General features: G+C 43.7%; 1 protein-coding gene across 1 annotated transcript in view; it reads right to left on the bottom strand.

The window, feature by feature from the left end:
• tbc1d2 (TBC1 domain family, member 2) overlaps positions 1-14,819 on the bottom strand; it is a 79,376-nt gene that overhangs the window by 37,146 nt on the left and 27,411 nt on the right. The window contains exon 4 of the mRNA XM_043716388.2: positions 7,986-8,121. Within this exon, the coding sequence (XP_043572323.1) occupies positions 7,986-8,121 (136 nt within the window). The remainder of the gene's footprint in view (positions 1-7,985; positions 8,122-14,819) is intronic.

The following is a 14,819-nucleotide window of genomic DNA, read 5'->3' on the forward strand; positions in this document are numbered from 1 at the left end:
GAAATGAATCAGAATTGCCAATTCCACTGACAGTTGCTGTGAGCAGCAGCCTCTGCTTCTGAACTTCAGGCAGCTTTGTGGTTTGCTGGTGGGCTTCAATGAAAACTGAAGGAGTTTATTTTTTAAAAGCCCACCGGAATACTACAAAGCTGTTTGAAGGTCATCAGCAGCAGTTCCCACTCGGTGCAACTGTCAGTGGGATTGGCTATTAGAGTCATAGAGATGTACAGCACGGAAACAGACCCTTCGGTCCAACTCGTCCATGCTGATCAGAAATCCTAACCGATTCTAGTGCCATTTGCCAGCACTTGGCCCATATCCCTCTGAACCCTTCTTATTCATATACCCATCCAGATGACTTTTAAATGTTGTAATTGTACCAGCCTCCACCACTTCCTCTGGCAGCTCATTCCATAAGGTTGCCCCTTAGGTCCCTTTCTATCTTTCCCCTCTCACCCTAAACCTATGCCCTCTAGTTCTGGAGTCCCCCACCTCAGGGAATAGACTTTCCCTATTTATCCTATCTATGCCCCTCATGATTTTGTAAACTTCTAGAAAGGTCACCCTTCAGCCTCCGACGCTCCCAGGAAAACAGCCCCAGCCTATTCAGCCTCTCCTATAGCCCAAATCCTCCAACCCCGACAACATGTTTGTAAATCTTTTCTGAACCCTTTCACGTTTCACAACATCCTTCCAATAGGAAGGAGACCAGAATTGCATGCAATATTCCAACAGTGGCCTATCAACATCCTATACATCCCAACTCCAGTACTCAATACTCTGACCAATAAAGAAAAGCATACCAAATGTCTTCTTCACTATCCTATCTAACTGCGACTCTTCTTTCAAGGAACTATGAACCTGAACTCCAAGGTGTCTTTATTCAGCAACACTTCCTGGGACGTTACCATTAAGTGTTTAAATCCTGCTCAGATTTGTTTTTCCAAAATGCAGCACCTCACATTTATCTAAATTAAACTCCATCTGCCACTCCTCAGCCCAATGGCCCATTTGACCAAGATCCTGTGGTACTCTGTGGTAACCTTCTTTACTGTCCACTACACCTCCAATTTTGCAAAGTTACTAACAATGCCTCCTTTGTTCACATCCAAAAATCATTTATATAAATGATGAAAAGTAGTGGACCCAGCACTGATCCTTGTGGCACTCCAATGGTCACGAGCCTCCACCACCACCCTCTGTATTCTACCTTCAAGCCAATTCCAAAGAACAAAAGAAGAACAATGAAAATTTACAGCCCAGAAACAGGCCCTTCAGCCCTCCAAGCCTGAGCCGATCCAAATCCATTGTCTAAACCAATCGCCCAATTCCTAAGCGTCTGTATCCCTCTGCTCCCCATCTACTCATGCATCTGTATCCAAATGGCTAGTTCTCTGTGTATTCCATGAATCTAACCTTGCTAACCAGTCTCCCATGGGGAATCTTGTCAAACACCTTAATGAAGTCCATATAGATCCCGTCAACCACTCTGCCCTTATCAATCCTCATTGTTACTTCTTCAAAAAAAACTCAATCAAGTTTGTGAGACACACATTTTTCCCACACACTATCCCTAATCAGTCCTTGCCTTTGCAAATACATGAAAATCTTGTCCCTTAGGATTCCCTCCAACAACGTGCCCACCCCCCACAGATGTCAGGCTCACTGGTTTACAGTTCCAAGGTTTGTCCTTACCACCTTTCCTAAATAGTGGTACCACGTTAGCCAGTCTCCAGTCTTCCAGCACCTCACCTGTGACTATCGACAATACAAATATCTCAGCAACGAGCCCAGCAATCACTTCCTTACCTTCCCACAGAGTTCTACAGTGCACCTGATCAGGCCCTGGGGATTTATCCACTTTTATGCAATTCAAGATATCCAGCACCTCCTCCTCTGTAATATGGACATTTTTCAAAATGTCACCATCTATTTCCCCACATTCCATATCTCCCATGTCTTTCTCCACAGTAAACGCTGATGCAAAATACTTGTTTAGTATCCACCCATCTCTTGCGGCTCCACACAAAGGCCGCCTTGCTGATCTTTGAGGGGCCCTATTCTCTCCCTAGCTATCCTTTTGTCCTTAATGTATTTGTAAAAACCCTTTGGAGTCTCTTTAACTCTATTCGCCAAAGTTATCTCATGTGCCCTTTTTGCCCTCCTGATTTCCCTCTTAAGTATACCTCTACTGCCTTTATACTATTCTAAGGATTCACTTGATCTCCCCTGTCTATACCTAACTTATGCTTCCTTCTTTTTCTTAACCAAACCCTCAATTTCTTTAGTCATCCAGCATTCCCTATACCTACCAGCTTTGCCTTTCACCCTGACAGGAATATACTTTCTTTGGAGTCTCATTATCTCACTTCTGGAGGCTTCCCATTTTCCAGCCGTCCCTTTACCTGTGAACATCTGCCCCTATTTAGCTTTTGAAAGTTCTTGCCTAAAACTGTCAAAATTAGCCTTCCTCCAATTTAAAACGTCAACTTTTAAATCTGGTCTATCCTTTTCCATCACTATTTTAAAACTAATAGAATTATGGTCGCTGGCCCCAAAGTGCTCCCCCACTGACACCTCAGTCACCTGCCCTGCCATATTTCCCAAGAGTAGGTCAGGTTTTGCACCTTCTCTAGTAGGTACATCCACATACTGAATCAGAAAATTGTCTTGTACACACTAAACAAATTCCTCTCCATTTAAACTTAATACTTCCTCTCCTTAACACTATGGCAGTCCCAGTCTATGTTTGGAGTGTTAAAATCCCCTACCATAACCACCCTATTATTCTTACAGATAATTGAAATCTCTTTGCCAATTTGTTTCTCAATTTCCCACTGACTATTGGGGGGGGGTCTGTAATACAATCCCAATAAGGTGATCATCCCTTTCTTTTTTCTCAGTTCCAGCGAAATAAATTCCCTGGTTGTATTCCCTAAGTACAGCCATAATGCTATCCCTTATCAAAAACACTATCCTCTCTTGCCCCTTTCAATCCTTCCTACAGCATTTGTATCCTGGAAAGTTGGGCTACCAGTCCTGCCCATCTCTGAGCCACGTCTCTGCAATTCCCAACGATATCCCAGTCCCATATTCCTAATCATGCCCTGAGTTCATCTGCTTTACCTCTTAGGCCTCTTGCATTGAAGTAAATGCAATTTAATTTATTAGTCCTATCTTGTTCTCTACTTTGTTCCTTCCTGCCCTGACTGCTTGACTTGCTCCCTTTCCCAAGTGTACCAGTCTCAGATTGATCTCTTTCCTCACTATCTCCCTGGGTCCCATCCATATTTTACTACCCTCCTTTTTAAATTCCTGACTAACTTTCTATATTCTCCGTACAGAATCTCATCCTTTTCCCTTCCTATGTTGTTGGTTCCAATGTGTACAATGACCTCCTGCTGGTCCCTGTCCCCTTTGAAAACATTCTGCACCCTGTGTGAGGCATCCTTGATCCTGGTAGCAGGGAGGCAAGACACCATTCTGATTTTTCGCTGCTGGCTGCAGAAACATCTGTCTGTGCCTCTGACTAGAGATTCCCCTATCACAGTCAATCGCTTGGAACCTGATGTACCCCTCATTACATTAGGGCCTGTCATGATACCAGAAACTTCAACATATTTGAAGTGGGGATAGCCACAAAAGACTTCTACATTACCTGCCTACCTCTCCTACCTTTCCTGGAGTTAAACCATCTATCTGACTGCATCTACACTTTTTTCCTTTCCTATAATTGTGATCAATCATACCCCCTCACTCTTGTAAACTCCTCGTTGCCTCTTACGGTCACTCCAACCGATCTATTCGATCTGATAGGATTCGCAACCAAAGACACTTCCTGCAGACACAACCATCATTAGCATGTAAACTTTCCTTAAACTCCCACATCCAACAGGAAGAGCACATCACACTACTAAATGCCATCTTTGCTCGTTCACAATCTACAGACCCAGAAGATAGCACCATCTTATTGCTGTAAAAAAAGTGTTCCAGGCTAACTTAATATTTATGGTTTATATTTTTAAAATTTAACCAAGAGACAGATCTCACTATAACATGCAAACAAGAAAGAACCCACTCTACTCACTATTGTAGACTTAGAGCAAGGCTATACATAACAACTATTCACTTATCTGTTCCTGTGCTGTGAGCTCTCCCACACAGGTTCCTCTAAGGTCAGTTGTGAATTTCACTGTTTGCTAAGTTTTCCTAGATGCACTTCAATGCGCGGAGATACGTGAATTCAAACAGCAAGGCAGTAACTGTGCAGATTCATTGCTGTGTCAGTTAGCAGTTTGGGTTTCTTTTTCTCTCTCTCTCCTGCACTGACCATGTACCACATATTGTCAAGATTACAGTGGTGCTGGAAAAGCACAGGTCAGGCAGCATCCGAGGAACAGGAAAATTAACCGTTTCAGGCAAAAACCCTTCACTAGGAATGAGGCTGGGAGTTTTGGGGGGTGGAGAGATAAATGGGAGGGGAATGTGGCTGGGGAGAAGGTAGCTGAGAGTGCAATAGGTGGATGGAGGTGGAGGTAAAAGTGATAGGTCAGAGGGGAGGGTGGAGTGGATAAGTGGGAAGGAAAATTGACAGGTGGGACAGGTCATCAGGATGGTGCAGAGCTGGAAGGTTAGAACTGGGGTAAGGTTATGGGGGGAAAATGAGGAAACTGGTGAAGTCCACATTGATGCCACAGGGTTGGAGGGTCCCGAGGTGGAAGGTGAGGTGTTCTTCGTCCAGGCGTCGGATAGTGAGGGAGTGGCGACGGAGGAGGTTCAGGACTTGCATGTCCTCCGCATAGTGGGAGGGAGAGTTGAAATGTTCGGCCACAGGGCGGTGTGGTTGATTGGTGCGGGTGTCCCGGAGATGTTCTCTATAGCGCTCTGCAAGAAGACATACGGTCTCCCCAATGTAGAGGAGACCGCATTGGGAGCAACGGATACAATAAATGAAATGTGTGGAAGTGCAGGTGAAATTTTAATGGATGTGGAAGGCTCCTTTGGGGCCTTGGATGGAGTTGAGGGGGGAGGTGTGGGTGCAGGTTTTGCAATTCCTACGGTAGCAGGGGAGGGTGCCAGGAGGAGAGGGTGGGTTGTTGGGGGGCGTAGACCTGACCAGGTAGTCATGGAGGGAACGGTCTTTGTGGCAAGCGGATAGGGGTGGGAGGGAAATATATCCCTGGTGGTGGGGTCTGTTTGAAGGTGGTGGCGGATGATGTGATTTATGCAGAGGTTAGTAGGGTGGAAGATGAGGACCAGGGGGTTCTGTCCTTGTTGAGGTTAGAGAGGTGGGGTTCGAGGGCGGAGGTGTGGGACGTGGATGAGATATGTTGTAGGGCATCTTCAACCATGTGGGAAGGGAAATTGCGGTCTTTAAAGGAGGAGGCCATCTGGTGTGTTCTGTGGTGGAACTGGTCCTCCTGGGAGCAGATGTGGCAGAGGGGAGGAATTGGGAATACAGGACAGCATTTTTGCAGAAGGTAGGGTGGGAGGAGGTATAATCCAGGTAGCTGTGGGAGTCAGTGGATTTGTAAAAAATGTTCGTGTTGAGTCGGTCATCGTTGATGGAGATGGAATGACCCACTCTGCCGAGAACATGCAGCTCCTGGGCCTCGGTCATCGCCACTCCCTCACCACCTGTTGCCTGGAGGAAGAACGCCTTATCTTCCATCTCGGAACCCTCAAACCCCAGGGCATCAATGTGGACTTCATCAGTTTCCTCATTTCCCTGCCGCCCACCTTACCCCAGTTTCACCCTTCCAGCTCAGCACCATCCTCATGACCTGTCCTTCTTCCTTCCCACCTATCTGCTCCAGCCTCCTCTCCGACTTATCACCATTACCCCCACCTCCATCCACCTATTGCACTCTCAGCTACCTTATCCCCAGCCCCACCCACCCCCCCCACATTTATCTCTCCACCCCCAAGGCTCCCAGCCTCATTCCTGATGAAGGGCTTTTGCCAGAAATGGTCGATTTTCCTGCTCCTCGGATGCTGCCTGACCTGCTGTGTTTTTCCAGCACCACTTTAATCTTGACTGTAATGTCCAGCATCTGCAGTACCCACCTCCGCAAGTGTGCCGCCTATTGTCCATCCTTTTTTAAAGTGCCATTGTTTTGACTTTTTCTAATTTTAAGTCAGCTAATGAGCCATGAAGGTACCTAAAGGACTTGGCCACTCTCAGCAACTCCGTTTTCTATTTTTCCCAAAACAATGACAATTGTCAATCAAACTGACAAGTTGCCCTGCATAAGGACTGACTGTAATGTTGTGATTGGAGGAGCAGTGAGTGCAGGAGCCATGGAGCTGCTTTTCCAATCACAGACTCTAACTCTGCCAATCAGAGATTCTGTATCAGAAAGAGCAGTACAAGCCACAGAGAGAGAATCTATGATTGGAGGGACAGCAAGTGCAAATGTGACAGAATCTGTGATTGAAACAGAAGCTCTCCTCTGTCCATGCGCCATTTCTCCAATGACCACTTAGGCTAGTCCCAGGAGATTTCAGCTTATTCTCTCCTGTTGAATAGTTATTGATAGCAGTGGCTGAAGCTAGGACTTCGACTTCATTTCTCCTCCCCCCCCCCCACCCCGCTCCTGAGGAACATTACCTCTCTTATGCAATAGTCCCACGGTCTTGAAGTGGGTGCTTTTCTGAATATTAAACAAATTCTCCAGGTGGTCCAAATGCTTAACAGCTCCTCCACTGTGTTCCCTTTATAAACTAACGCTTTGAACATTCAATTATCAAACAATTCTCCATGCCTTTAATCATTGTTTTCATTAATATTTAGGTTCAGCTTTCTCCTTGTTCTGTTAATATTGGTAAAAAGAAAATTAGATTATGACTGGGACTAAAGTAAAACCAAAGGCATTATTCACATAAGGTCTGTTTAAACTACTTTCACAGTCTGCTAACCCCACCAGTTTAGAGGATTTGCATGTTGCGAATTAGCAGCATAAATATAATTAAAAGTGGCTCCAAAATATGCATCTATAAACATGCTCCACCTAGTTTCAAGTTTATCTAAATTAACCCTCTCCATTTCATTGCTGCTCAGTGGTTCTCTTTTTTGTGAGGATTTTCCTCATTGAGCTACTCTGCAGATGATAGTCTTTCATTATAAATACAGCATGCTCTGCCTATTGTTACTCAAGGAACCTTTTGTTTTTTCTGTATGCAGGTGTGTCGGTGCCCATGTGTATGCTTGTTTGTTAATGCAGCATCCCTGATGAATTAAAAAAAAGTTCACATGGCCATTGTGAGGGCAGAAGGGGGGGGCTAGAGAGGACAGGGAATGCAAGGCTGAAAACTCCCCCCAGGCACAATACACTTTCACCAATCCTAGAAATGCCAAATTAGATAGCACAGAGCAAAGTTATTTTTGTGGCTCATTGCACCTTATCTGACTCTTTAACAGAGCTGCCGAATTTGTCCCATTCCACAACACCCCTTTTCCCAGAGTCCTAACAACATTTCTCAATGCAGAACGATGCTCAGTGGGTTAGCAGTGCTGCCAGGGACATGGGTTCGATTCCACCCCCAGGTGACTGTCTGTGTGGTGTTTGCACGTTCTCCCTGTATCTGTGTGGAGTTTGCTCATTCTCCCCATGTCTACATGGGTTTTCTGTGGGTGCTGTGGTTTGTTCCCACACTCCAAAGATGCACAAGTTAGGTGGATTGGCCATTCTAAATTGCCCTGTAGTGTCCAGGGATGTGCAGGTTAGGAGGGATTAGGGTTACAGAGATAGGTTAGCAGGGTGCATCTGACTGGGATACTCTTCGGAGGGTGGTTGTGGACCTGGTGGTCTGAGTGGCCTGCTTCCACACTGCAGGTTCTATGATCAAATATGTGCCCGACACCTTTTGTAAGTTACTGCTCAATCTTCTTCCACCATCCTTTCAGGTAACATATTCCAGACCATAACCCTCTGCACATCCTATACAGCCCTGCTGAAAAGTACTGTGGTATCAAAAACACTTACTGGATTTCTGTTCCCAGATGTTTGAGAGAGATGTTGTGCAAGGTAGTGGGCTGCAGGGGGACTGGGAGAGAAGCTGCTTCCACTCCGACAAGACCAGTAGGTGTTTTCACGGGATCCATGAACTCATCTGTTTCCTCTGAAGAAAAATGAGAATTTTTTTAACCACCCTCATTAAAAATGCATGAAAAAGTGACTCACTTGTCATCCGTGCTGATCATTTTCAAATTTATGCTTTCTAAAACTCAATTGTCTGTTCCCATTTTTTCCAAGCAAGGTTTTTCATTCGCTATTCCAAATGCCAAACCAGACAAATTTTATAGGCTTTCGTACTTAGAAGTAATGACTTCAAAACTTTGTACAGGCCACAATCAGTCCATTTTTGTTAATGTGTGCTCATAAGGAACAATGTTACTTAGAATTACAAAGATTTACAGAATAGAAACAGGCTGTTCAGCAATAAACCAAACCACTAGCCCTAAGCAGCTCTTTATGCTGTACGACACTTAAAAAGTTAGCATAAACATTCAATAGCATACACAGTTAGTAGGGAAATTGACTGTTGGTCTTTATTTGAAATAGAATGGGATAAAAATTTGGGGGGGGGTCTTGCTAAAATTATACAAAGCACTAGTCAGACCACATCTGGAATATCTGAACAGTTTTGAACCCCTAACCTAAAGAAAGATGTACTGGCATCAGAGGCAGTTCAGAGAAAGTTCACTAGGTTGTTTGCAGATGTGGAGGAGAGAATGCAGATTCGGCTTGCAGTCATTGGAATTTAGAAGAATAAGATGTGATTTTGTTGATAAGCGTAAGCGTTTTAGGGGACTTGGCAGGGTAAGTGCAGAAAGATTGTTTGCCCTTGTGGGAGAGTCTAAGACCAGAGGACATAATCTCAGAATAAGGGAGTCAATGTTTAAGGCAGAGATAAGGAGGAAATTCTTCTCTCAGAGGGTAGTGAATCTGTAGCATTCTTTATGACATAAAAGCTGGGTCACTAAATATATTCAAGGCTGAGACAGACAGGTATTTTCATCAGTAAAGCAATCAAGGGTTATGGAGATAAGACAAGAATGTGGAGTTGAGGATAATCAGATAAGCCAATCTCTCTTGGGATGACATTGCAGACTCAATGGCTGAGTGGACTGCTTCAGTTCCTATTCCTTATGGTGTTACGGTCAAGCCTCCTCACATCTTTTACCATCATAACCGTCTATTCTCTTCTCTCTCATGTGCTTTCCTCATTTCCCCTTAAATGTATTGATACTATTAATTTCAATCACTCACTATGTTAATGAGTTCTATATTCTCACTACTCACTGGACAAAGAACCTTCTTATTAATTATCTCTTGGAGACTATTTTATATTGATGGCCTCTGGTCCTGATCTTTTCCACAGAGGAAACAGCATGTCTGTATCCATTCTATAAAATCCCTTTAGAATTTTAAGACCTCCATTTGGTCACTCTTCAGCTTTCTGTTTTCAAGAAAGGAGACCCAGCTTGTTAATCCTTTCATGATATCTACCCATGCAGTGCTTCAACCATGTATCTCTTTTCAGCAGTGTTTATGTTGTATACTACTAATCAATTATTTGTAACTTTTCAGTAGACCCTTTTCATAATATGACAACCAGTACATTATGCAGTAATTTATTTGTAGGTAAAAACAATGACTGCAGATGCTGGAAACCAGATTCTGGATCAGTGATGCTGGAAGAGCACAGCAGTTCAGGCAGCATCCGAGGAGCAATAAAATTGACGTTTTGGGCAAGTCCAACTAAAATTCAATGCAGGTTTAGCATAAAAGTTACTTTTCCATTCTATCCCTGCAGAAGAAATAAAATCCAACACTTAATTTGCTTTTTATTTCACGCACAGCATGGTCTTTTATTGATTGATGTACCTGTACTCAGAGATCCCCTTTATTCGTCCATCTCACCTAGACTGGGAACTTCTAAGAAATTAGTGACATCTCTCCTCTTCCTACTAATTGTAATGCCTCACAATCATGGTGATGAATTTCATTGGCAGACTGCTTACGCATTCTGCAAAATTTATATATTTCTTCCAGCCCTCCTCAGTATTGACTATTCCCTCTGTTTGTTATCATTCATAAATTTAGAAGTGGTGACATGGACACTTGAGGATGCTAAAGACATTGTTGTGTGTATTAGCACTAGTAATACTGCTTGGTTCACTGTGGGTACCATTTGTGAACATGTGCATACAGGAGTCTTTCCTGGTTTGCACAGCCAATAAGTTATTATTGCATAATATTTAAATCCCTGAAGCACAAAATTCAGCACAATAGGTGCGTAGGAACCCATATCTGAAGTCACATTTCCATGTGACTTGTGCATGCAGTGAGATCCCACAAGCAGTAGTATAATCATCACACAGAGTCATAGAGATGTACAGCATGGAAACAGACCCTTCGGTCCAAGCCATCCATGCCGACCAGATATCCCAACCCAATCTAGTCCCACCTGCCAGCACCCGACCCATATCCCTCCAAACCCTTCCTATTCATATACCCATCCAAATGCCTCTTAAATGTTGCAATTGTACCAGCCTCCACCACTTCTGACAGCTCATTCCATACATGTACCACCCTCTGCGTGAAAAAGTTGCCCCTTAGGTCTCTTTTATATCTTTCCCCCTCACCCTAAACCTATGCCCTCTAGTTCTGGACTCCCCAACACCAGGGAAAAGACTTTGCCTATTTAGACTATCCATGCCCTTCGTAATTTTGTAAACTTCTATAAGGTCACCCCTCAGCCTCCAATGCTCCAGAGAAAACAGCCCAAGCCTGTTTAGCCTTTCCCTGTAGCTCAGATCCTCCAACGCTGGCAACATCCTTGTAAATTTTTTCTGAACCCTTTCAAGTTTCACAACATCTTTCCGATAGGAAGGAGACCAGAATTGCATGCAATATTCCAACAGTGGCCTAACCAATGTCCTGTACAGCCACAACATGACCTCCCAACTCCTGTCCTCAGTACTCTGACTAATAAATGAAAGCATATCAAACACCATTTTCACTATCCTATCTACCTGCGACTCCACTTTCAAGGTGCTATGATGGAGAAATTTTGACCACAGCATCATGCACTTATTCAATATAATGGCAGTGAGGTCAACTGAATCCACTTGGTGGGGTAGACAAGGCAGTTAAAAGGCAGCACACCTGACAATGCAGCATTCTGTCAGTGTGACACTGCAAGTGTCAGATTAGATTTTGTGGTCAGATATCTGAAATGGAATTTGAACTCACATCGTCCTACTCAGGCAAAGACCACTATCTAGTGAGCCATGGCAAGCAACATCCTGACTTACAGAAATTATCCAGCATAATAATACAAAAATGCAAGCTAGAAACAGAAAAAATGCATTTTAATTTATAAAGATTGAATTATCTTGAATCAAGCATACGTAACAACAATAAACAGTTTGCTAACAATGTTTAGCACTGAAAGGATACCACATTGCAGATTAATTTACCACATAGTTTAGTACCTCAGTTCTGCTTCACTCTTCTCCTGATAATCAGCAGTACTGAATTTGTTTTTAGACAGTTGCTGTTCCCTTTCTTTGTATAAAAAAAACTGCTTAATTTAGATTTAAAAAGAAAACCAAGAAAATATTCTATTGCGAAAATGAGTCCACCAAATAGATGGTGCAAGAAAAACTAAAGGAAGGAATAATACTATTTGATTGCCATCTCAACAATCTACAAGTCACAATATTTTCATGGTAAAATTGCTGAGAAGTGGCCACTGCACAATCATGTTTAAACAAGCTCCAGTTTAACATGGGTTAGAATCCATTGCATTGTACAGCACTACCCTTTTTGCTGACTGCAATTGATTCAGAATAGATCCAGCAACTCAAAACTAGCACCCATGAGGCACTGTGGACCATTGATAACAGCAAAAATGCATTCAACTGCAATCTGTAACCCCATAGATCAGCATATTATTCGCTCTGCCATTATCATGCCAGGGGACCAACTCTGATTCGATAAGGATCAGCAGATGACACACCTAGAATATGACATGCCAACAAACGGATGTACAAAACAGGACTGCATCCGTGCTAAACAGTAGACGCAGCTTATTATGCCAACAACCAACAAATCTGACCTGCAGTCTTGCCACATTCAGTCCTGAATAGTTGTGGGCAATCTAATATTTAACTAGAGGAGGAAGCTCCACAAATGTTCCTATCCTTAATAATGCAGAAACTGGCATGTTACTGAAACAGTCACCTTCAGCAAGAAATACCATGTGTATGATTCATCAAGGCTTCCACCCATGATCCCCAGCATCATGCCTGCTGGTCTTCAACCAATTAGGTTCATTCTGTATGAAGTAAAAAGAAAAGGCTGAAGACACTGCATTCCGCAAATGCTACGGTCCCTGACAATATTCTGGCAATTGTACAAAAGACTTGTGCTCCAGAACTAGCCAAGTCTCTCTTTAAGCTATGTGACTGCAACTACAACACAAGCATATACTTGACCATGTGGAAAATTACCCAGGTATGTTTATACACAAAAGGCAGGATAATCCAACTTGGCCAAACACTCATCGGCAAGGCTATCATGTGACACTTGAACAGTATTATCCTGCTCACCAATGCTCAACTTGGTCCGCTCAACTCCAGATCCCAGTTCGAACCTTAGTTCAAGCATAGACAAAAGGACGGAGTTCCAGCATTGAGATGAGAATAACCGTTTGTCATCAAAGCAGCATTTAACAGAGTGTTGCCTCAAGGAGGAGACAGTAAGGATTGCAGATGCTGGAGATCAGAATCAAAAAGTGTGATGCTGGAAAAACACAGCTGGCCAGGCAGTAACTGATGAGCAGGAGGGTCAACATTTCGAGCAGGAGATTTTCATCAGGAATGTGGGAGGTAGGGGACAACGGTGCTGAGAGATAAATGGGTGGGGCAGGGTAGCTGGGAATGTGATAGGTAGATGAAGGTGGGGGTGATTGTGACAGGTTGAAGTGGAGGGTGGAGTGGAGAGGTGGAAAGGAAGTCGGACAGGTAGGACAGATCAAGAGGCTGGTGCTGATTTGGAGGGTTGGATGTGGGATAAGGTGGGTTGGGGGAGGTGGAGAGATGAAGAAACTGGTGAAGTTGATGTTGATGCTGTGTGGTTGGAGGGTCCCAAGTTGGAAGATGAGGCGTTCTTCCTCCAGGCGTCAGGGTGGCTCAGATTTGGCGGTAGAGGTGGCCCAGGACTTGCATGTCCTACTTGAAAGACTGCAATTTCACCTTCCAGAGAGTCAAAAATGCCCTCCAGTGCATCTCCTCCACTTCCCACACCTTTACTCCTGAACATCAACCCTCCAACCTCAAAATGGACAGAATTCCACTGGTCCTCACCTTCCACCAGATACAATGTATCATCCTCCGCCACCTAGAGTCAGACCCCACCACCAGAGATATATTTTCCTCCCCACCCTTTTCAGCATTCTGCAGAGAACATTCCCTCTGTGACTCCCTCATTAACTAACTTGGTACCCTATCTGTCACGTTGGACATTTACTCCCTCCACACACACAGTACGCCACAGCAATGATGTGCAACAAGATACATTACAATATCTCTGAGCTTCTTTGACAGCACCTTTCAAACACAGACCTCGATCAGTGAGGTGGACAGGCACAGCAGGTACATGGGAAGACCACATCCCGCGGGTTCCCCTCCAAAACATACGCCATCCTGAATTGGAACTATATTGCCATTTCTTTACTGTCACTGGGTCAAAATCCTGGAATGTCCTCCCTCCATCTCTGACAGTGCTAAGGGTTCAAGAAGGCACATCCCAGCGCCATCTGAAGGGAAGTTAGAGATGGGCACTAAATGTTGATTTTGACAATATTGTTCACATGCTTTGAACAAATTATAAAAAAATGATGGTAAAGTTCCTCATCCTCTAACCCCACGTCCTCCTATCTTGTGGGGAAAAACAATTGACTACCAATCTCCAGTCAAAGGCTAACTTGTACACTCTAAATGTTGAGCATCCCTTTACTGCTTTTGTCACAAAGGCTCTAGTCATAAAACTCAGAATTATGTTTATTTTTATACTAAACGATCCTATACCCAATAGTATAAATAGTAGGAAAAACAGAAAGACGATATTTGCCTTAACTACTTCTCCTTGAGTAGGAAAATGCAGTTACTTTCATTGAGCAAAATCAGGAATTTTATGTTATCCCTCCTTCATTTGTTCTGTCTAATCCTCACTTTCTGACAGTTTCTGAAGGACAGCTAGATTGCAGTAAGACAGAGATAGATTTCCGAAACCCTTTGAAGATCCATGAAAAACAATTGGGAATTCAAGGACTTATCTCAATCTGAAATAGAGCTGCCAATCAAACACATATACACACAGACACAAATAGTTTCAACTCTCGGGACTGGATTTCCTGGGGTGTCAAACTCAGATCCATTTATCAACGGAGTATAAATTTCTTCTTAATAAAGAATGAGTATTGTGACCAAAGTCCCAACCAAACTAAAGGTGATTGACTAACTTTCTTGACAGTTAAGTCTTGAGCTCAGACTCTTATAAAGGTCAGAGCAATGTGGGCTGTCTGACATGTACAGCAGGAGTTCCAGGGCACTGCCTACAAAGCGAGGGTGAAGATTTCCCCAAATTGCCAAGGCCAGGGAAATTGTCAGCAAGGCAACTCTGAACTGACAGTGTTTGGATATGCAACAGCCTTTTAAATATAGTGCCTAAACCAAGGATACCAGCTGATTCTGGGATATCCAGTGAGCAGCTAATTGTTCAGGCTACAGCCCATGGTAAGGTGGG

This window comes from Chiloscyllium plagiosum, unplaced genomic scaffold (genome assembly GCF_037043375.1).
Source record: "Chiloscyllium plagiosum isolate Xiang-an unplaced genomic scaffold, Cpla_swu_hap1 HiC_scaffold_2, whole genome shotgun sequence".
In the NCBI taxonomy this organism is placed as follows: Eukaryota; Metazoa; Chordata; class Chondrichthyes; order Orectolobiformes; family Hemiscylliidae; genus Chiloscyllium; species Chiloscyllium plagiosum.